This window comes from Glycine max, chromosome 20, assembly GCF_000004515.6.
Source record: "Glycine max cultivar Williams 82 chromosome 20, Glycine_max_v4.0, whole genome shotgun sequence".
Classification (NCBI taxonomy): domain Eukaryota; kingdom Viridiplantae; phylum Streptophyta; class Magnoliopsida; order Fabales; family Fabaceae; genus Glycine; species Glycine max.
Genome location: NC_038256.2, coordinates 40,955,747 through 40,977,712, shown reverse-complemented (window position 1 = coordinate 40,977,712; position 21,966 = coordinate 40,955,747). Strand labels below are relative to the sequence as shown.

Here is a 21,966-nt window from a genome sequence, read left to right as displayed (position 1 = left end):
ACTCAATCATTGAAGTGTTAATGTAGTGCTGATTTTGTTTATCAAATAATTAATTTAGTAACTATTTAAAAAATAATAATGGTTCGTCTAATTTTAAAGACTGGTTTAGCAATTTACTTAAAATTAAAAATTACATTTTTTAAAATGTTTTTACCTTTTTTGTAACACTGTCATTGACTTTATGAATATCACATGTACCTTAAAGAACATAAATATTTAGTTTATTAGAATTTGGTAGTCTTTTTTCTTTTTAGGTTTGACTGTAGTAGTATTATGTTATGGATTAAGTTAGAAACAATTTTCAAATCCAGATGAAAATTATATATTCCTAACTTTGCATGCATAAATATAAAAACTGAATCGAGATTATTTTTATTGTACTATTTAGGGAGTAGAGTTGAATATAGATAACCCGCTGCATCTTAAGTCTTAACGATCTTCCCCAACCCCAATCGTGGTGATACCGAGTGGTTGGGGGCAGTGGCCAAAAGCTGGATGACAGGTTGCAGAAATCGTGTTTTTGGTTTCTTTACATATAAAAAACCAAATTTGATAAGGTGGTTTAAATTGTTGCATACATTTATAATAAAAATATTCCTTTGATGCATGTGAGCACCTAATTTCATCTTTCATTTTGCTTATATTTATTTGTCTTATTTGTTTTTGTTTTAAAAAATAAAATTTAAAAGAGGGACATTTAAATAATGTTAAGATAAACAAATAATAATAAAATAAAAAAGAAAAGAAAAGAAAAGGCGAAAAAAATAGAGGTCTAAAAAATGTGGTTCATTTTTCAAGAATATTACTACGTATTTTTTGTATGAAAAGAAAATGCAATGATCATACGCGTCAAATTATTAAAAAGAGCCATTTAATTCTAATTCGTCATTTTCTGTGTAACTTTCCTTCATTTAACTGTTCAGTTCTAATTTGTCACATTATTCTTCATTTTTAGCTAAGGATAAGAGTTCGGTCAAAAAAAGCTAAGGTTAAGAGTCATTTTATCTACGTCTATATCGTTGCCTTTTTCCTCCCGTACATTCTCCTTTATCATTCACTCGTCAACATGTTTATCGCATGCCTTCATCCATTATCTTCAACAATAAGTCCCAGCATTCCTTGCATTTGAATTACCATGATCCTTTAATCATATCAACACACCATTATTCTTCCTTCTTCATTCAAATCATGACAATTGTAAACAAACTCCATGCTCACACCCCTGCCCTTACAACTGCACAAAAAACAGACTAGTCACCAGCCATCGATTGAGAACAAAATTCTTTCATGCATCATCCATCCTTGAGATAAAGTGTGGAACAAAGGTGTGTGAAGTTTGCACCTTCAAGCTATTTGAGTTTAATTTTGATATTCCGTGGGTGTAAAAAGCTTTGCTCTGTGTACTAATTAGAAATGACCCTATAAATATAATTTTTAAAAAAATTGTATACTTTTTATACCTTACAAATAGTTTTTCATTTAAGTTTCTACACATGGACTGTATGTCAAGGAGAAATAAATCATTTATATTACAAGTCATTTTGATACATGCATAACAGATCAACTAACTGGTTATACGATGAAGATGAAGACCAATGTACTAGTTATTCTAGTCGTCACTGGTCTTCTGTTAAGGCAGTTTAGTTCACCGATCAATCACCATCCTCGAAAGACATGAAATTTGACCATTAGAATGATTGTATTTTACATAACCTGTTTTCCCACCGCATTGCAGAGATGAACAGCTCACAAATACATACAATGTAGAATGGAATTTTATTTGGAATATCAATGCACAACAGAAAAAGGATCGTGTCACTCCAGCAGGGTAGACAATCAGACACAGTGGCGAGACTTGTTTACTCCTGAATCTGAACAGGCTCAAAACCCCTCTGGATAGAAGCCTTCACAGCATCCAATACCAGCTGTGTTTTCCTAGTAATTGTTGGCCACTTCTTGTCAGGCTTAGAGTTTTTGAATTTGATTTCTGCGACCAACCGGGCAAATTCTCTAATCAAAAGAGCCTCCTGAGGGAGATCAGTGGTTACTGTATGCTTACTTGGCTGTTTATCCCACCCTGTGACAAGATCATTAAAGCCGGTTTCTGTACCAGCCAAAAACGATGCCTCCTTCTCATGATAAGGGATAACAAAATCATGCACGTGAAGAGTTCCTCTTGTGCCAATAGCTGTTATGTCCATTGTCAAGTTTGCCAAGAAGGAGCAATGGAAGGTTGCTACTTTCCCATCTTCCCAGTATAGAGATGCCCCACAGTCCAATATCACCCCATCTTTGTTAAGTACAGGTTCATATGAAGCAACTACTGTTTTAGGCAATTCGTAGTTGGCAGCCAACAGGATTGCCCTAATACAATACCATCCTGCATCACCCAGAGAACCAAGAGCATCAAGATCCGACTTCACGCGAATGTTGGTGTTTAGATAATCAGGATCGGCTGCAAATGTAAAGCAGGTGCGAACCTGTACAACCCAGAACACAACACCGCTCATCAATAAACACCATCATAAAATCAATCTTTGAAAACATATATACCTTCCTCTGTGGAATGAATGCCCTTTGAGTTATTTATTCAGCAGCTCCTTTTAGAAGTTAGGCCAAGCAAATATGGCAATCAAAATACTCAATGAACTCTTGCATTGCAACTGCAGCTAAAAACTTTAATGAATCCCAATTTATATTAATCAAGAACCTCCAAACTGGACAATAAATAAATGGCACAAGGACCCCATTTGTTCAACAGTACGCAAGTCTCATCACAATTGTCGTGTAAAAAAAACTATTCCAAAATAATTGTCATTTTAACTTATATCCCTTGTAATATTAAGATTAAGGGTAGACAACAAAATCTAAAAATAAATTATCGATGATATAAGATTAGTTTTAAAAAATTATTATTCTCTTTCATCTATTTTGTTTTTTTCTTGGTAATGTGTAAAATATCCGGGAACGACAATTATTTCGGACCGGAGGAAATTATTGCTTTTAGCTCGGGTGCCTTTTGTAAGCGAAATTTGGAATGTGTCTTCGGTTGATAAAAGTATGAAACATTTAAACCAATCAAAATTGAAGTTTCGTTTCCATAATGCGCATAATAAAGATTACGTTAAATATTAACATGAATTATGAAGTCAAACTCTAATTCTGATTAGAAACGACACAAGAAGTAGCTAAGGATCTGCATGATTTATGAAATAGTATTTAAAAGGATTTTCTTTACTTTCTCTTAAATAATAACCATGCTTTTCACAGCATTCCCCAACCAAACAATGCCTTAACTATGATAGATACTTGTATTCTAAGGACTTCATTATTCAGTCTCCCATTCACTCTTTGAATCATCAAAACTTTCATTCTTAATGAATTCATTTGAGAATCCAAGACTCCCTCCCTAAGTTCCATTTTTTTTTATCGAACATCATTACTCAGTAGGATTATTTGATTAACATTTATCAGTTAAGTAGTTAACACAAATGACTTGTTACAAATGTCAAAGTTTCTAGCCATTTTTTAATCAGCAACAGTTTTAAAATAAAGTTGAAGTGAAGAAAATGTAGGATAAAAGACTAAAGTCCAAGAGCATTTGCAAGCTGCATTGCGATAAGAAAAGCAGAATGGAATAAATACCGATTTGAGGTTACCAAAACGTTGAGCATCGTTGAGGAAGTGGGCCATGGCAGCAGTCCTTGGGTTATGGACCCACATGGTGTTATCCATGAACTGCACCCCACTGGATTCACAGGCCTCGAGAATGCGGTCGAACTGGGCCACGTCGAGCGCGACGGGCTTTTCCAGAAGCAAGTGTTTCTTGTTCTGGGCCGCGAGCACGGCCCAGTGAAGATGGAGGCTGGTGGGGAGTGGCATGTAGACGGCGTCCACGTCGGGGTCCTCCAGAAGGGACTCGTAGGAGCCGTACACTTTGGCTGAGAGAGGGAAGCCGTTGGCGGCGGCGAATGCGGCTGCCTTGTCGTGAGAGCGGCTCGCCACGGCGCAGAGGGCGGCGTTGGGGGCGAGCGTGATGGCGCGGGAGACCTTCCGGGCTATGTCGGCGCACCCAACCACGCCGATTTGGATCAGGGTTTCCGCCATTTAGGGACAATGATGTAAGAGTGAGTGGTATGATAAAGTTAGTAGTGGCTACATTTAAAATGTGTCAAGGTAGGTGTGAGTGTCATCATTGTCCTAAAAAGAAAATATATATATTAAAAACTGGTGCAATAATGGTCAACTTGCCTATGAAGGTTTTGTAACTAGATTTTGTACGCATGCACAGATTATTTTTTTTAATATTATTATCAATATAAATATTTTATAGAAAAAAATAATATCATCATGTGTTGTAGAATAAATCAAGTTGGACAATAAATAAAATTTATTAAATTAAAAAAAAAAACTAAATCAAATATATTCAAAAACTATTATGTTCACGAACATATTTATTTATAATACAAATGTTTGTTGTCTTTTATAAGATCAATTTTTAAAATTCATATATTTTTTTTTGTAAAAAATATAATAAAATATGTTCAAGAGATTAAAAATATAAAGTTGATACAATCTCTTTATTAAACAGGGAAAGAAATGTCTAAAAAAGTATAAGATAGAAGCATAAAAAAAGTATAATTATAGATATGTATTATAATTATTAATGTGATTCTAAATAAATTGTTTATTCATGTGAATTAAGTAAAAAATTTCTTACTTACTCCTATAAAGAAACAAAATTCTTCATGTGTTATATCTTATAAATAATTATATTATATTATTACAACAATAATTAAAAATATAGAAAATTATAATATAGTATTTTTTTTCTTTCTAGAAAATTAAATTTTAAGACGATATAAAAAAATTAGATAACAAAAAAGTTAATAATGTTTGTTTAACCTGATTTAAATAAGAAGTAAAGAACTAATTTCCAAAATTTATTTTTTTACTCTAATTTTTCATAGGGAAATTAATAATCATAATTTTATTGATTTAAATTAAATTTTTGTTTTTTAATTAAATATATATTAATTAGATTAAATAAATTTTAATTTTAATAAAAAGAATCTTTATAAAAAAAATTTAACTCCATGAATTGAGTATAAATTATCCTACTTCTTCTCATAAAATAGTGCATCCCCATGTGTTATATTTATTATATTTTTAAAAAATTATAAATTTCACGTCATATCTCCATAGAATTATTCATCTCTATTTTAAATAATATAAATGATTAATAAATTATTGTGAAGTAAAATTACATTTTCTTGCTTTATATTTTATCTTTAACAAAAACTATAAATTTCACGTCATACTTTATATATAATAATTTCTATCTTAATAAATAAATAATTTTAACATAATTTTGTTTTTTCTAACTGATAAAAAAATATATAATTTCTATCATTACTAAAAAATAGTTCCTTCAAAGTTAAATTCACTATAGATTTTCTTACTTGATTTAAAAAAATCTATCTTCATAATTTATATTTTAAATTTAATTTATATTTTTTTGAATAATAACAAAAACATATAAATTTTAACTTTAGTAAAACAAAATTTACTCCCTATAAATTAAGTATAGATTTTTAAATATATAATTTCTATCTTTACTAAAAAAAAAATTCTTTCCATAAATTTAAGTATAGATTTTCTTATTTACTTTTAAAAAAATAATCTTCATATTTTATTTTTTAAATATAATTTCTATTTTTCTAACTAATAAAAAAAATATGTACTTTTTATCTTTAGTAAATAAAAAAGTTTTCTCCAGGTAAATTAAGTATAGTTTTTTGTTATTTTCTTTAAAAAATGATCTTCATATTTTATATTTTATACATAACTTTTATCTTTAGGAAAAAAATTTCTTCCCCTAAATTAAGTAAATTTTTTTACTTGCTTCAAAAAATAATTTTTATATTTTATTTTTTGTTTTTTCAATGTCATTACTATCTTTATGAAAAAAAGTTCCTCCATACAAATTAAATATAAATTTTTTTATTTTCTTTAAAAAATCATTTTTGCATTTTTTTATATATATCTGACATATTAAGTATTGATATTCTTAATTGTTTTTAAAAAATCATTTTTAAATTTTATATTTATTTTCTATCTTTAGTAAAAAGAAAAGTTATTCCCCTTAAATTAAATATAAATTTTGTTATTTACTTTAAAAATGATCTAGTATTTAAATTCAATCTTTTACATAAATAATTATCGACCAAATTTTACTTACCCCGATCAAACTACAAATTAGTTAATGAATTAGCGAATTAAGACCATTAAAAATCATTTTCATATTTTATATTTAAATTATAATTTCATTGATTTAAATTAGTTTTTGTTTTGTAATTAAATATATTAATTAGTTTTAATAAATTTTAATTTTAATAAAAAAAGTTCATCTCCATGAATTGAGTATAACATGAAGCACAACCAATTCAAGAATACACTCAGACCCACAACATTTCAAGAAATTGATGTCATTGTCAAATAAACATGAATCTATCCTTCCACCTGCAAATCAGTTCCGAGCTTAACATCCAACAAAACCAAAGACATTTATTACAAAATGCTACTCACCCCTTTCATTTAACTTAAAAATGAAGTAGCATCATATGAATGATATCAGTTAAAATACTTTTAGACAAATTCCAAGCGCCACTTTCAATTAGATCTTGAATCATAAGGATCAAATGTTATCCACCCTTTTTCATTTAAATGACAAAAAAAAAGTAGCATCATGTGAATGAAACAAAGTATAGTAAAATAATGTATGTCATGAAAAACAAAAAGTTTGAGTTTAATGCTTTCACCCAATTCATTAAACCTTACAACACTTCCTTTGTGATCCTTTGCATGGTTCCTCCTCCATGATCAGTGCCCCGACATCATCTAGGATGAGCAAGAATTTCACATTTTCCTACACAGTATAATGTGGCTATCGAATCCCTAAACAAAGTAAGGACAAATTTTGTTTAACCATCATTAGTATGAACCATTCTAAACTTCATTCTTAAGTAACTAAATGTAGAGGACAAAAGAATACATATGGGTCAAGTAGGGAACAAAAGACATATCCAAGGAGGTGATTAATATAATGTCACAAGCCAAATGAAAGAAAACTCGCTTGCACTTGAAGCTGAAGTTGCTTTAAATATTCTATGGCCTCATCTAGCATTGAAGCTTTGTCTCTCTATTGAAAACAAACACAAAGGAACCATCAAGAAAAAATAATTTAAAAAAAAAAGAGAATAGTAGTATTTTGTAAGATTAATCAACTTAATGAAGAGGCAAATGATTATAAATATATGTAGAGATATAGTACCTCGTTGGAATTTGGAATTAAATTCTGCATGGCTTTCATTTTTTTGTTAATCCTACTCATAAAATTGAAAGATAAAAACAAAATCTTTTCAGACAAATTATGGAACTTTGTAGCTCTACTCCTCTTTGACGAAGATGGTGGTGGTGGGACAGGTTTCGATGCCTCCACACTCTTTTATAAAAAAAACTAAAAGAGAAACTTCCACTCACTAATAGAGAAAAGAGCCATCCAAAATGCAATTTTTGAATTTCCAAAAGATCTACCCAACTATATCTTATAAGTTTCCTTAAAACTTTGAAGCCAAAATCATATAAACTATTAGCAATGAACCTAAGAAGCCTGTGCTTGATCCCGTCCTCAATAATGTCATCCCATTGTTGAAAGTGTTAAAATTTTAAAGAATTCTTATAAAATATCAATAGAATCATCATGAATACATTAAATTAGATTATCAAAAAAAGTTTTAAGAATTTTTAGATTCATAATGATTGATCAAACAAACGCAGTGAAACCTGAATCTGTGGGTGATTTTTGATCTATATACTTATTTTAAGATTTGTTAAAAAAACTATATGTGACAGATGTAATATACCGAGAGCCATAGTCTTCTTATAATATATTAATCTATTAGCATTTTCATTATCTTTTAATGAACTAACACTCACTAAATTTAATCACCTAAAATAAAAATAAAACTCATGATAAATTATTAATATAATTTTTTTATAATACTAGTCCATATTAATTACTGAAACAGGAAATTTCAACGCTCCCTTTTTATCATCCATGTTGAAGTACCCGGCCTTCACCATCCTCTTCATCTCCACATTCCTGCCGTTGTACAAATCGTCAATCTCCTCGTTCGTATCGTGAGTATCCTCGAAGTCAGACTCGAAGTCTCGGATGTCGTTGTCATCGGTGTCCTCATGCTTCCTCGGCAACTAAAGCTTCAGAATCGCATCCATGATCAACGGGAGCACCTACTCATCGCCTTGAAGTAGTTCTCGATCTGCGCTTTCAGGTATGCCAAGGGAAATTGAACGGCAATGGTGTAAAACAACGTCGTTAGAATGAGAAGAAAGAGATAAATTGATATAACTTTGTTGTCCACGTCGTCGATTTGGGGAACAGAGAGATGAGAATGCAAAAGAGGAAGAAAAATGAGAAATAGTCTACAGAGTTGTGGCATTCAGATTCAGATTCAAATTCAAATTTCAAAAACCTAAACTCTGTAGCCAAAATTTCAGGATTGTGGCAAAATCTCTTGTTCCTGCATGTTGTTTTCTGCTACTTGCTTTTTTTGGTTTCACCCATTCCAAATGAACCGGATTGATGCTTCTCATTGGTTAGTCCAACGAATTCCCCAGAATGGGTGTATAGTTTGTAATTAGTGTTTTTGCGTCAGATGACTGAGGAAGCGACACGTAAAGTGAGTTCCATTATTATAATTATAGACACTATAAAAGAATAACAAAACAAAAACAATTGTTACATACCAAAAAAATTATACCGGAGTGATTAATATATTAAAATTGATTCTGAAAGAAATTTTGAGATATAAATTTATTTGATATGTTTGATATTAAATATGCACATAATGCAATGATTATTACAAAAAAATGATACAATGATTATAGCATCCTTAAAAAAATTGATTATCACAGTCTGGAGTAGATTGAATTGTTGAGAGATATTATACGTTCTCATCGTCACTAACCACACAACATTGGAAGGCTCATCACCAAAAGAAATATGTTTGTAGAAGATGGATATGCAACTCCTCCATTCAGCAATTTATCTTTTTATTTCAACTAATTGGATGACTCGATGTACATATTAATTGTTAAATTAATTGACTAATTGATGTGAAAGTATTCTTAAATATATAACATAATTTTTTAAACTGTGAATTGTATTTTGAATTTTGACAACAAATAAAAATGAAATAAAAACAAAAATTACTCCTAAATTTAAATTGCAAAACAAACAATAGACAATTATATACAAATAAAAACATAAAGTGTTCCCAAATTTAAGATTAAAATTCATCATTTGTTCTAGTCCATACATAGAATTTTAACAAAATAATTTATCAATAGATCAAATTCAAAACTTGAGATTCTCAAGTGTTATAATCTCACTGTTAATTCTTCTAAATATCCATTTTACAATATTAATAACACTTGTTACATCTCATCTAACGAAAATGTAACCCAAAAGGATCCATTCTCATAATTTATATACTATATTTTCTATAAATATTTTTTTATTCATAAAAATTAAAGATATATATTGAAAATTTATAAAAACTTACACCCCTTACTCATATATCACGTTGTAAACATTTACTTTTATATGAATACACTTAATTAATACATTTAAGTAAAATTGTACCTGCTTATGACGTGTGTGTATATATATATATATATCAAGAAATAAAAATATATTAATTTAAAAAATACAAAATATCATATTTATTTTAAAAGAGTCGTTCTTTTATTAGTTATTCGATTTTGAATATTTATATATTAAGTAATTTAAAAAACACAAAATATCATTATTTTACACTAGCTATTAGTGTATATTTTTTTTCTTTTTATATATAAAGTTAACTCTTTACAAGAAAGCTATGTTAATAATATACACTAAAATAATGGCAATTATAAAATTTGTGATTTTCATAAATTTTAACTATTTTCTGTAAAAAAAACCATTAGTTGAAGTTTTTTTTTTTTAACAACAACTTCAACTAATAGTAAAGAAAGTGCTAGGAAGAGAGTGCTAGAAAAACAAAAAAAAAATGTTGTTAAGATTCATCTTCTAGCAATTAGGACCACAAAAATATCTTTTTATATAAAACACTAAAGGTAGTTTGTTAAAAAAAAAAAAAAACCTTTTTTTTAAGGGTAAATTTAGACCTTTATTTTTTTCCTTCAAAAAATAGAGTAAAAATAAAGCATGAGAGATGAACACGTGGCTTAAAAAATCAGAACTATAAATTAGTGGATTTACCTTTAATACGTTCTACTGCTCTAGCGAGGTACAATGGCAACGCAATCTTATCTTCTGAATCTAAACACTTTTCGTGTTCATGCGGGAATCAGTGGTAAGTATTCAACTCTCCTATGCTTTCCGTTCTATCAAAGTCCGCTTCACACTTGTTGTTTCAATTTTCCAATCTTGTAGGACGGCAATGCAAGCCTTCAATATTCAAACCAAGCAATTTTGGCTTTAGGGTCTGGGTAAGCGTTACTATCTGCAAATTTCTCGTGGGAGTGCTTCTATTAGCTAAGTTTGGTATACCCATTTGAGAATTTTCTGCCTTTGTTGTTTCAGTTCATGTTCATATTTGCTTTTCTGTCTAGAATTTCGAAATGGGTTAATGATTATAAATAAATAAATAAGTTCTTCTTTTTGTTTAATTACTTTGAAATGTTGAATTTACTGTGCACCGATATAGTGTATATTGTGAACAAATAAGTATGTTTAAGTATTTAACTGTTTGTTTTTCTTTATTTCTGCATAGTAACCGAATAGATAAAACAATATTTGGCTTCAACTGATGACTAGACTGAGCAAAAACCATTTTTTTGTTGATACATTGAAGTGCAAGCACGAGAGATAAGGAGAGAAATATGTGGGTAAGTGAGTGGAGGATGAAACCTACACCATCATCATGAACCACATCCTAATCTTAGAGACTGGAACGGTCCAATAGTGCCAGAAGCTTGTGGGGTGAGCTAACCTCCTTTAAGATGGATTTGTGGTGCAATTATGGGATGATTTAAGTAGGAAGGACCTGAAAAATAAGGGGAAGATAATATTTGATGTGGATATCCCATGGATAGTGTTTTCAGATTATAGCTTATACAGCATGTTAGCACAAATATAGTTCAAATGGCTGAAATATTTTACTCCTTAGAATTCATTCATTATATTATTACTAATTTAAGGATACTGGTGACAAATATGCAATTTGTCATGGAACCATCATTCCTTCCCTTATTATTGATATATTTTAAAGAGTTTGGAAGAAAAAAAATTGAAATTGTGCTATGTTATCTTGTTATTACTTTGAAAATGTGCATGCTCTTTTGATAAAATGCCCAAGTAAAGTGAAGAATTTGATTTACAGTTCAAAGGACAAGATTGAAACATATATTTGATGCTCTACTAACATAAGAGTATTTCCAAAATCTGGTCATAATTATTTAATAATCACAACTGAGATTGGTTTTCTGGGGGATCACTTCTCTGATGCACATTTTTCAGGTATTTAGTTTCTTGGGTTTGGATTCAGATAATTGAAAAATATTTGGGTATCCACCTATCAGCACTCCTAATTACAGCTAATGGTGGTTTATATGGCTACTAGCTAGAGCTGAATGTTTCTCAAGATTTCAATGATTCCTTTCCCTTCGCGTGTATTTTCTTCCACACTGCAAAATACCATGTTAGTTAGCTCAGTCTAATTTGAGATTTTAATTGTTGCAGAAAAGTTCAAAGTATCACACTAAAAGAAATGTCAATGGCAATTCCGGAGTCATGCAATGTTGCTCATGCTACACAGAAGTTGGAGCTTCTGCTGGCATAACAATATCCTCACTAGTGAATGCAGCCACCACACATATATCTCTTAATTCAGATGTAGACTTGAATACTCTCAAGCTGAGCATACAAGAAACTTCACCCGCTTCCACAGATTTAATGACAAGATTGGTGCTTGCAGATCTTGACCCTGATACTGCAAAGTTGGCCATTGGATTTCTAGGTCCCTTCCTCTCAGTGTTTGGTTTTCTCTTTATATTGAGAATAGTCATGTCTTGGTACCCAAAACTCCCAGTGGGAAAATTTCCATATGTAATAGCGTATGCTCCCACTGAGCCACTTCTCATTCCTACCCGCAAAGTGATTCCTCCTCTTGCTGGTGTGGACGTTACTCCTGTAGTCTGGTTTGGATTGATCAGTTTTCTTAATGAAATATTAGTAGGTCCACAAGGATTACTAGTTCTCCTTTCCCAACAAGTCAATTAGCTTACACATTTGGAATTTGTGGATGAAATAATTTCTTTATCATCTTGTTAGATGGCATGTATACAAAATTACATCGATATATTGCATATATTAAAGGGAAAAAAGTTTTTCTCTCCTCAAACTCCTGCACCCACGTATTTGTGTGTGGGGATAAAAACTTAATGGGAGCAATCAAGGATCTTGTAATCAACACGACTCTTTTTTGGTCTATACTTCAAACCAATGCAACTTTATACGTATTATTATGGCGTCCAGATCCTCTCCAGCAAATCCCTCTACAGCATCTCTGCAGCGGCAACCAAAGTCGTTGGATTCATCTCCCGCAGCGCTGATAATAGATGTTAGCAAAATCAAACAGTTCCTCAACACAGTTTGTTTGCTTTACGTGTGATAGACAATGTCCCTCTTTCTTCCAATGATAAAAAATAATATATATATATATATATATATATATATATATATATATATATATATATATATATAGGTGTTAAATTTATTAATAATTACTTTATTTATATAAAAATAATAATAATTATATATTAAGATGGGCACTGTCTAATTTCTATCCACATTTCTAGCTAATCTCCCCTGCACATGGAAAGCAAATGAAGTAATGTACTATGCGGAGGAATTGTTTTATTTTGTCAACTTTTATTATTAGCCGTGAGATACATCCAACGGCTCAGTGTTGCTGGAGAGAGTTTTACTGAGAGGATCCGAATCCCTTATTATGAGTAAAAAGGCCAAATGGCACGCTTTGTAGTGTGTTCGGATTATAGTTAGAAATTTCTCAAACAAAGACACATTCTAATGCATCAGACTGAGAAGCAAGTATTTTGTCTCAATTAAGATTAAAGTCAGTTATGTTGAACATAATTTTCATCCAAACATACCTTACAATCTTATAGAAAGTATAGTCTAGCACATTTCAGCGTCACATGGAATAACCTATTTGATTATGTCTTTTTTTTTACTGCAACCTATTTGGTAATGTCTTGAATATACGATTTGCTCTCTTTCTTCAGAACGGAAAAGTGGGACTCATTTCGTTCAAGTAAAGTATTGCTGCTCTCTGAGTTTTCAATGATAAAACAACGCACTTGTGTGCGATTGTAGACCTGGCAATTGGTCTATACTGCATTTGCATGCTGTGACTAGTATAACATTCAGAATGGTAAGCTTAATACATTCCTTTGTTGTATGGATGGATTATAGGAAGACTTAAAGAAACGAAACAAGGGAATATTAAAGAAACGAAAATTGATACGCTGGATATTGAGTTGGATATTGTTATCTGGATTAAGTGGTATCAGCGATAAGACACAACTTAGTGCAAGAGCAATATATTCAAGCATACAGATGCTTATAATAGCTCAAATGACAAGGCAAATATATTCAGCCCACACCAAAGGATATGTCAACGGCAAAAATTTAACGTCAAAATTATTATTGTACATCTCTTCTAAATGATTTATATGCCCATCTGGAGCTCCTCAATGCTACATCAAATATTTGGACAAGGAATTAGAAAACAAATTACAAAAAGAAGCAATAGTGGTTGAAAGAATTTTGATATTCTGAAGCTAATCTACAGCAAATGCTAGTATACAAATAAGTTGATGCTATTTTTGAATTGTTGATGAGTTCCCTGTTATGAGGGCTGTATCTGATCTCGCCGAAGAGCCTGCTGGAGCTGAAGGACCTGTTGTTGCTGATCTGGTGGCAAGGAACTTAATTGCTCTGGTGTCAGATTCAATACTTGTTGCAGCAAAACAGACTCCACATCAGGTGGAAGCTGGGATGAGCAAAGAAAATAAGAATAATGATTTACATATCCAGAATGATTGGTTACGTGGATCAAACAAGATAGGGTCCATTGTGGTAAAAAGAATCAAAACAATAACATTTGAAACAGTAAAAGAAATGCAAATCTGAAACATTTAGAGGCATTATCTGGCAAAAGATGTTATGCTTCTAAATAGAAGTTGGGAGTAAACATTGGATTTTCTACAGGCTAACATATGTTTTTTATCCCTAATAACAAATTTTGTGTTTGTTTTCTGATTAATTTTTTCTTTGCATTAAGTTTCTACTAAATTAACGAATTTTGTGTTTGCTCCCTAATAAATTTGTTCATTGGTTATTAATCCTTTTTAGAGGGACTAATAACAAATGAAAAAAATTTATCAAGAAGCAAACACAAAATTTACTAATTTATCAAAGACAAAAGAATTGTTATTTTATTAGAGAACAAAAATGAAGAAAAAATTTATTAGGAAGCAAACACAATTTGGATGTTTATCAGAAATCACAAACATATTGTGGCCTTCTTTATATATATAAAATATGATATGTTTTGTACTATGCATAAAATCCCTCTCCTAACGTGGAATTCAGGTCATATAACAGATGTAAGCTCGTAACAAAGGCAGAGTTATGTGAGCATGATCCCTAAAGTACAGACATGATCAGTTATATCCAACAATCTAGTTCCATGACAATTAGTGGCCATATTGGCACGATCCCTAAAGTGCAGGCTAGTGAACTAAAGATGGTTCCGAAATCAACTACTGACATAAATATTTCTGAAATACTGAATGAAGAGACTTGGTTCATTGGCAGTGCGTATAAGGCATAAATTTATCCACTTAGTGATGATATTTCAAACTAAAGATATGAAACATTTATAGCATGACGCGAAATTCCTTGTCGGGTAAGTTCCGACCCACATGAAAGGTGTAACGATCTGGGTACTGTCTTGGAGAGAGACTCGGTGAAATAGACATGTTTGTGAAGATGCAGACTACCAGCACCTGGACAGAAGCTGGCTACATATGTCAAAGTCAAATATCCAAATCCTTAAATATCAGCAATAGTAGGCAGGGCCATCACGTTTCACTGACGTAAATCTTCATTTCAAAAGTATATTAAAAGTTTAAAACTAGTCTATCACCTTAATTCATCCACAAAGGGTATTCAATTAAGTATATCTAACCATACACATAATCTAATGTTAAATTCAGAGTTTATTTAAGAAACAGGCAATATTATGCAATTCTGAAGTTTCTTGACATCTTTTTCTTCAAGGTTATACTAGCTTTTTTAGCAACCAAATGTAAGGCTATTCAAAATACAGAATCTCGAAAGATATGACCTTACAATAATTTTTGCATCCAAATTCAAATGCTAACAATGAATCATTGAATAAATTCATAAGAAAATTGTTCACCTTAACTTCTTATCTATGAATCACCAAGTCACATACCTGAGAAGATTGTTGCTCAGAGTATTGCCCTTCCGCTTTAGGAGCTGCATGTACAGGTAATGAGCTTCTTCCAAGGATATGAGATGATCCATCGGTGACAGGCATATCCAAAATCCCTGCAGAAAGAGGGGTGCTCCTTCCCTCATCCAATTTCATAACCTTTGACGGCCGAGTAAAAGATTCTGAAGAATCACGAACCATGTTTGTTTTCTCTACTCCCAAAGGAATGTTTGATTTTGAATATGTATTAGTTCTCTTGGCCCAATTTAAATCCTCAATAACTTTAGAAGATTTATCACCTTTACTCAATAACTGAGAATTAGTTGTTGACATGGAGGGGCCAGGCTGTTTTAGTAAATAAAGTTAGATGATTTATTTTAAAACTATAAGCATATAAAAAATAGAAGCTGTAGACAGCTCAGCAGAAGTGACGAGAAAATAAGCTTCTACAGATTATCTGCTCCACAGCATCTTATGTTGAAAGCACATAGCCAATTATGCTCAACCAATAACTTGACATTTCTATGTATGGTAAATAATAGGAAAACATTATAAAATGTCAGTGATGCTTCAATAGTAGATGCTTTAGTGATTTTCTTCATCAGTAATCACCTCTTTTTTTTCTTTTGATAAACAAAGAATTTATTAAAAAAGAAAGGATAGACACTGTTGGAAAGCCACCTTAATCGCAGTCACCCCTAGCCCACCTTAGCTGTGGCCTCTAGGGATGTCAAATGAGCCAGGATCTTAAATTAAGTAATTACAGTGTGTCATAACACAAATAGTAATTCCGGGATTTTAACATAAATTAAGTAATTCCGGGATTTTAAAGTATAAACATTCTCATCTGCAGCTTTGAACAGATAAAGTGATATATCAGTCATCCTTATGGTGTGCTAAAAAGACAATTTCTTCTCTGATAGATAAGCAGAGGGAATGGAAGGCTATGCTTGGTTGATGTGTTTTTCTCCTATTGCCTAGTTTTTGTATTTTCTATTATCATGTGCTACAGACATCTACTTCCTTTCTCTAACACAAATTGCTACATCAAAATAAGAATAAGCAATAACAAAATGCATAAAACAGGAATAATCTTTCGATGGAAACAAAGGCTGGGTTAAAGCAGCATGGAGATGCAACGTGCATAAATTTTCAAGGTACCCATATATGTGCAACGTAAAAGGACTAAAAAGCACAAGCAAAACTTGGCACCTGAAAGTTGGCGTCTGGACGAACCTTTTGAACATTATGTCCTACAGTTGAGTTTCCAACATGTACAGAATGCTGTAGCAAAGAGGCATGCATTTGCTGGTTTAGAGCAGTTGAAGTTGCCAGTTGAATTGGAGGCCTAACAGACAAACTTCCCAAACCTGGAGAACGTGCAGAAGGAAGCATTAAATTAGACTGCCCAGACAATGTTCCTGGCAGTACAAGATTGTTTGGATTTTGCTGAAGGGGAATCCGAGGCTGCACTGGAGGCTTTGGATGCGCAGTTAATTGACTAGGAACCAAAGGATTATGAGGTATGGTGTTGACTTGGCCTTCTTGAGCATAAGGTGTCAAACCAGGCTGCAACTTGTCCTGCCCATGAGGAAGGCCTGACAGAGTTTGAACCAATGATGCCTGACCCAGCTGGCCTTCATTCATTGAAGACTGTGAGGTTTGATCAGAAACCAGCCTAAGGTTTGGCATTTGTAACTGCAAAAATTATTATAAAAAAATAAAATAAAAGATCTAGAAGGAATAAGCTTAAGGAACAAAAGATCTCAGTAGTCTGATATAAATTTAATGTTAATTTGATATTACATAAATCTTAAAGATCACAATTGTTCAGGATTATTGGTTGTTACTTCAGGAGATGTTATATCAGTCCTAGAGGTATCTTATTAATTTTATAATTAGGTATTTTAAAGCATGTTGTTGTTGTGGTTGTATTTTAATGCATGTCAGCAGATGGGCTTTTGTTTGTGCCTGTTTCCTTAAGTCATTTCAGTTATTTGTGCTTTATTTATTAATGGTTAATTGGTTAGTTATTAAACTTTGACCCCAAGATTTGGACTATTTGTTCCCCAAATTTTGACTAGTCCTACTATAAAATTGATGTATACAGCTGTCCATGTCATCATTTGTAGATAACTCCTACTGCCAAGACATGAAAGGTATCCAATTGCTTAAGAAAATCTATTCCCTTTCTCTTTTTTAACCTGCCCAGACATGACATTGTTTTTCACAGACAGTATTAAAAACATATGATAAAAAAATATTAGCTTATATTTGCTTCCAACTGTCCCAGAACATGCTAACTGTAATCTGCAAATTCACAGCCTTGGAAGTTGGAATTTATAGCACACATTAAATCACCTCTTAAGTCCTGGATGACAATAACTTGGCATAAAGTATAAAAGGAATGAAAATCAAGCGAAAAGGTAGCAAAACAAACCACTTGGGAAGTCACCATTCCTAGCATTATCTGAGCCTGCATATACAGCAAATTATGAACATAATGATCAGAGAAATTATCCAAATCATTGATTTCTGGCAAAATATAGATCCAAGTTCAACAACGCTGAAACAGATTTGGAGGAGAGAAGCACAAAATCCCCAACTTTGACAGAATGAGTGATCAGTTGTGCTTTGATTGTCAAAATGAAGACATAGGGTAGCACACCAAATTGAAAGATTCTAAATTGCAACCCATAAAATGAATATAGATATATTTTCTTTAGACAAGAAATTTTATGAAAGAGAATTACAAGAGTCAAGGATAAGGAATACTCCTAGAGAAAACAGAAAATACAATGAAAAAGAAAAATAGCACTTAGACCATTAAAAAAAGCCTTCTCTCTGCATATAAGACAAATAGTAAATAAAACACCAACCCATATCCCATATAAAAGCTGGCTCTATTCTGAATCATGGTTGGTGCAGTTCAAGTATACACTATACAAAATAAAATGGCTGGCTAAGTTTTTCAACTTTAAAAAGTGGAAAGGATAATGACAAAAAAGCCACAAGGTAAGCAAATCATGTTAAAATAGAGATCGCATGCATTCAAAGCACATAACCTACAACAACCAGGGCATAACATATAATTCCAGAAGAAAGTAACCCTTGATAGCTACCATAACAGACATCTATCATGCAAACACATGTAGTATTAGAAAGAGACAAGTTTGTCATCAAAGAATGCTGTGCTTGAATAAATTCACAAAGGAATTGATACAGGAGAAAAGTACAGACCTGAAAAAGAGCCTTGGGCAACTGCGGCCTTGAAAGCAACAGCTGGCGAGCCAGTTCTTTGTTTTGTGTAGCCATTCCCTGCATCATAACAAGAACAAAAATAAGTCAAGAAAAGAAATGGTTGTCTAGGAAGGTGAACTTAGCTTTACCCAATAGTTACCTTCAGCTCAGAGATAATCTCTGTCAGCTGACTCCTGGACATTTTGGCCAGATGCAGAGTTAAAGGATCATGTGCCAATGCTGACTGACTCTGCAAACTGTTTTGATTTGACTGGATGCCAAACTGAGCACCACCTAGAGCTGCTGTCATGACAGCTGCAGCTGTTATGGCAATATGAAGACCAATAGGCTGATGCTGAACAGCTTCCCCATGGACAGCTGGGACACCAACTTGTTTCTGATGGTCTTTAATACATAAATGGAGAAAATGAAAAACACAGGATGAAAAAGATAATGCAGTGATTATATGTGTAAGAACTATGATAATTTATCAAAGCATATAAGAATAGCATGAGCATAAAGAACTGACCAACATTTGTTGTCATTCCAGGACCGCCACGACCCTGTGCCAGAAGAGAAAAAGAATCAATTTAATCTGAAATAAAACTGATATTCAGCACAAGATTCCAGTATTTTGACCTACACAAACGCACAGAAATTGGAGGGGAAATAAGAAGAAAAAATCTTTACAATGTCCTAAATGCCTTTGACATCTCCGAAATTAATGATGAATTTTAATGTATTCACATTACTTTAGTTTGAAAAGGCCTAACACCTTTGAGTGAATGTGGGTGACTTAATTTGTTTGGTCAAAAATGTAACTATAAACAAGTAAAAGATATTGATCAATGTGAGATCAATTTTTGGTTTCACAATTCACATTGATCAAATATTGTAGTTTGGAAAATTAAATCTAATTATAAAGAGTAAATTTGAATGAGAGACAATGTATGCCCAATTATTCATGACTTGAAACGGTGCATGCCAGTATGGCTGGTTTGGAGTTGGGCCTCTTTTCAGGTGATTTACTGCACTTTCTTTAAAGTAAACACAGCAAAGATTTGGGAGAATAACTAACTTGTCAGTATTCGAAGAAGTTTTGACAGTATACCTGTTCTCGATTTCTATCATTCCCTTTATCATTTTCGGCAAAATCAACGCGTAATTGCCGCCCATTAATTTCATAACCCTGAAGATTTCGTCGAGCACTCAAAGCCGTCTCTTCATCCTTGTACTCACAGAATCCATAACCTTTTGGTTTCCCAGTTTCTCTGTCAATAACTAGTCTGCAGATAAAAGAAGATGGGAATAATTCAAGTCTTCAACCAAATAAACCATTGGTCAAGAAGCAAAAGGGAGTTCCATGAAATTACAGAAAAAATCTCATAATGAAACTTATCCATTAGAACAAACTAGGCAAGCCACTTGTAGCCATAGTTATCCTGTTTGGATAAACTTCTACACAAGCACTTATAAGAGAATAAAATATGAAGGCAAAAGCCAAGTGCATAAGTTGATTTAAACTGGTGGGAGAAGCTCAATTCATTTTACCTTTTTTACTTCTATAGTCTAGAACTAATCCCCTAATAACAGAGTGGAAGAAAACATGAATCGTTGTAACAAATAATAAAACCTAAAAAAATTCCTTCATAACAAAAAGAGCTTCACTTTATTAAAAGTTACCTGAATGAGACTACTGGGCCAACCTCTTGGCAGATTTCGATAAGCTGTTCCTCTGTGGCATCATACGGTATATTCCCAACTACATCAGAAACACAACAATCGTCATAATAACCCAAAAAACCAACAGCGAATCAATTTCACAATTTCCAATCTAATTGAAATAAAAAAAAACAAAAAAAAAACATCTAAGGTTGCAATAAACATGGGGCCACGGAGATAGATAAATTAAAAAAAAAAATAAGAAATTAAATATTTTATTTCGATTTCCCATTACTTCAATAACCAGAAAAGTGCGAAGAGAGAGAGAGTGTGTGGAATACCGAAAACGCAGCGATGCTGGGACTGGGAGGTGGCCATGAAATCAACAGCAGAAGAAGGTGAAGCGCTGCTCCATCTTCTTCCTCCTCAGAACCATTATTCGTCCAACGAGAGAGAAAGAAACTTATTCGCGTTTCGATTCGATCTTCTCCAGCAGCGACACTGTTGGGGTTAATGAAAGGGTTTTTATTTTTGTTTTATAAACATATATTTCTGACACACCGATCTTATGATAATTCACACTGATCTCAAACTCGTAGATTTTAACCAGGGTGTTCGTCGGACAAGTTTTTCTTTCTTATTTTTTTGGCCTGCAATTTTAATAGGGTTAATTTTATGAATCTAACTCTAACTTGGTTAAAGCTTACAAAAAATGGGCTAAAATTTGATTAACTTAACCAATTGGTTAATCATATCAATCTTTTTTTTTCTTCTTGATATAAAGTATTTATCATCAAAAATACTTCTATGTTAAATTCATAACTCAATCCGCTTACTTATTAACAAACATAAAATATTATCATTTATGTTAACTAATGTTGATTTATTATCATATATAATTAAAAAAATATAATAACAGAAATATATAATTAAAACTAAATTATGTTTTTATAATTTATCTATAATTATTAATAAAGATAATTATCTTTTTTATGTAGATATTTCTTATTCTTAAATTAATATTTAATATTTATAACTGTTTTTATTTTATTCATAAACCTTTAAAATCTAACTGTTGTCGCTTCTCTTAAAAAAACTTATATCACTACTTTTTTTAATTGTTTTTTCTTTTTCTTTTATAAAAGTAAAGAGGGTGTGTGTGTCTTTTTTCAACTAATAATATATAAAGAGAGAAAGAATAAGATGGTTAATTTAGTTCTTGAAATTTTATTCTATCATTACATTAGTCCTTAAAATCAAGAAGAAGAAAAATTAAATAAGTTTTTGAATTTTTTTAGGTTTCGCTTAAGACCCTAAATTAGTCGATTTTTTATTTGGATCCTTAAATATATGTTATTATTAAATTTAAGTCACTGGACTAGAGGTGAAAATGAAAAAAAAAATTAGAGATTTACATAAAACCCTAATAAGA

General features: G+C 31.8%; 3 protein-coding genes across 4 annotated transcripts; 1 reads left to right on the top strand and 2 right to left on the bottom strand.

Annotated features, from left to right (window-relative positions):
- Window positions 1–1,662: 1,662 nt before the first annotated feature.
- On the bottom strand, window positions 1,663–4,237 carry LOC100787757 (uncharacterized oxidoreductase At4g09670). The gene is made up of 2 exons (XM_003556133.5): window positions 3,646–4,237; window positions 1,663–2,480 (listed from the first exon to the last, which is right to left on the bottom strand). The coding sequence occupies exons 1-2, from the start codon at window positions 4,105–4,107 to the stop codon at window positions 1,860–1,862; spliced, it is 1,083 nt and encodes a 360-aa protein (XP_003556181.1). The 5' UTR covers window positions 4,108–4,237; the 3' UTR covers window positions 1,663–1,859.
- Window positions 4,238–10,359: 6,122 nt separating this feature from the next.
- Window positions 10,360–12,483, top strand: LOC100500538 (YGGT domain-containing protein). Its single transcript, NM_001248855.2, has 3 exons — window positions 10,360–10,439; window positions 10,520–10,575; window positions 11,828–12,483. The coding sequence occupies exons 1-3, from the start codon at window positions 10,379–10,381 to the stop codon at window positions 12,365–12,367; spliced, it is 657 nt and encodes a 218-aa protein (NP_001235784.2). The 5' UTR covers window positions 10,360–10,378; the 3' UTR covers window positions 12,368–12,483.
- Window positions 12,484–13,797: 1,314 nt separating this feature from the next.
- Window positions 13,798–21,212, bottom strand: LOC100806489 (cleavage stimulating factor 64). Of its 2 annotated transcripts, none has more exons than XM_006606131.3 (10): window positions 20,876–21,212; window positions 20,556–20,634; window positions 19,984–20,158; window positions 19,402–19,435; window positions 19,033–19,277; window positions 18,873–18,950; window positions 18,073–18,108; window positions 16,845–17,330; window positions 15,633–15,977; window positions 13,798–14,162 (listed from the first exon to the last, which is right to left on the bottom strand). In XM_006606131.3, exons 1-10 carry the CDS (start codon window positions 20,910–20,912, stop codon window positions 14,019–14,021), a joined length of 1,659 nt encoding a protein of 552 aa, XP_006606194.1. In that variant the 5' UTR covers window positions 20,913–21,212; the 3' UTR covers window positions 13,798–14,018. The 2 variants fall into 2 exon arrangements, with proteins under 2 accessions (XP_006606194.1, XP_003555417.1); XM_003555369.4 differs by having other exon boundaries at window positions 16,869–17,330.
- Between the last annotated feature and the right edge of the window lie 754 nt (window positions 21,213–21,966).

What these genes read in the sequence shown, in the direction of transcription:
- LOC100787757 (XM_003556133.5), bottom strand. Translation starts at nt 4,107, where the DNA reads ATGGCGGAAACCCTGATCCAAATCGGCGTGGTTGGGTGCGCCGACATA. An exon ending in GTTTTGGTAACCTCAAATCG is followed by an intron (nt 2,481 to 3,645) that starts GTATTTATTCCA and finishes TGGGTTGTACAG; the next exon opens with GTTCGCACCTGCTTTACATT.
- LOC100806489 (XM_006606131.3), bottom strand. Translation starts at nt 20,912, where the DNA reads ATGGCCACCTCCCAGTCCCAGCATCGCTGCGTTTTCG. An exon ending in GGCCCAGTAGTCTCATTCAG is followed by an intron (nt 20,159 to 20,555) that starts GTAACTTTTAAT and finishes TTTTATCTGCAG; the next exon opens with ACTAGTTATTGACAGAGAAA. An exon ending in TGGAATGACAACAAATGTTG is followed by an intron (nt 19,278 to 19,401) that starts GTCAGTTCTTTA and finishes TATGTATTAAAG; the next exon opens with ACCATCAGAAACAAGTTGGT.
- LOC100500538 (NM_001248855.2), top strand. Translation starts at nt 10,379, where the DNA reads ATGGCAACGCAATCTTATCTTCTGAATCTAAACACTTTTCGTGTTCAT. An exon ending in TGTTCATGCGGGAATCAGTG is followed by an intron (nt 10,440 to 10,519) that starts GTAAGTATTCAA and finishes CCAATCTTGTAG; the next exon opens with GACGGCAATGCAAGCCTTCA. An exon ending in ATTTTGGCTTTAGGGTCTGG is followed by an intron (nt 10,576 to 11,827) that starts GTAAGCGTTACT and finishes TAATTGTTGCAG; the next exon opens with AAAAGTTCAAAGTATCACAC.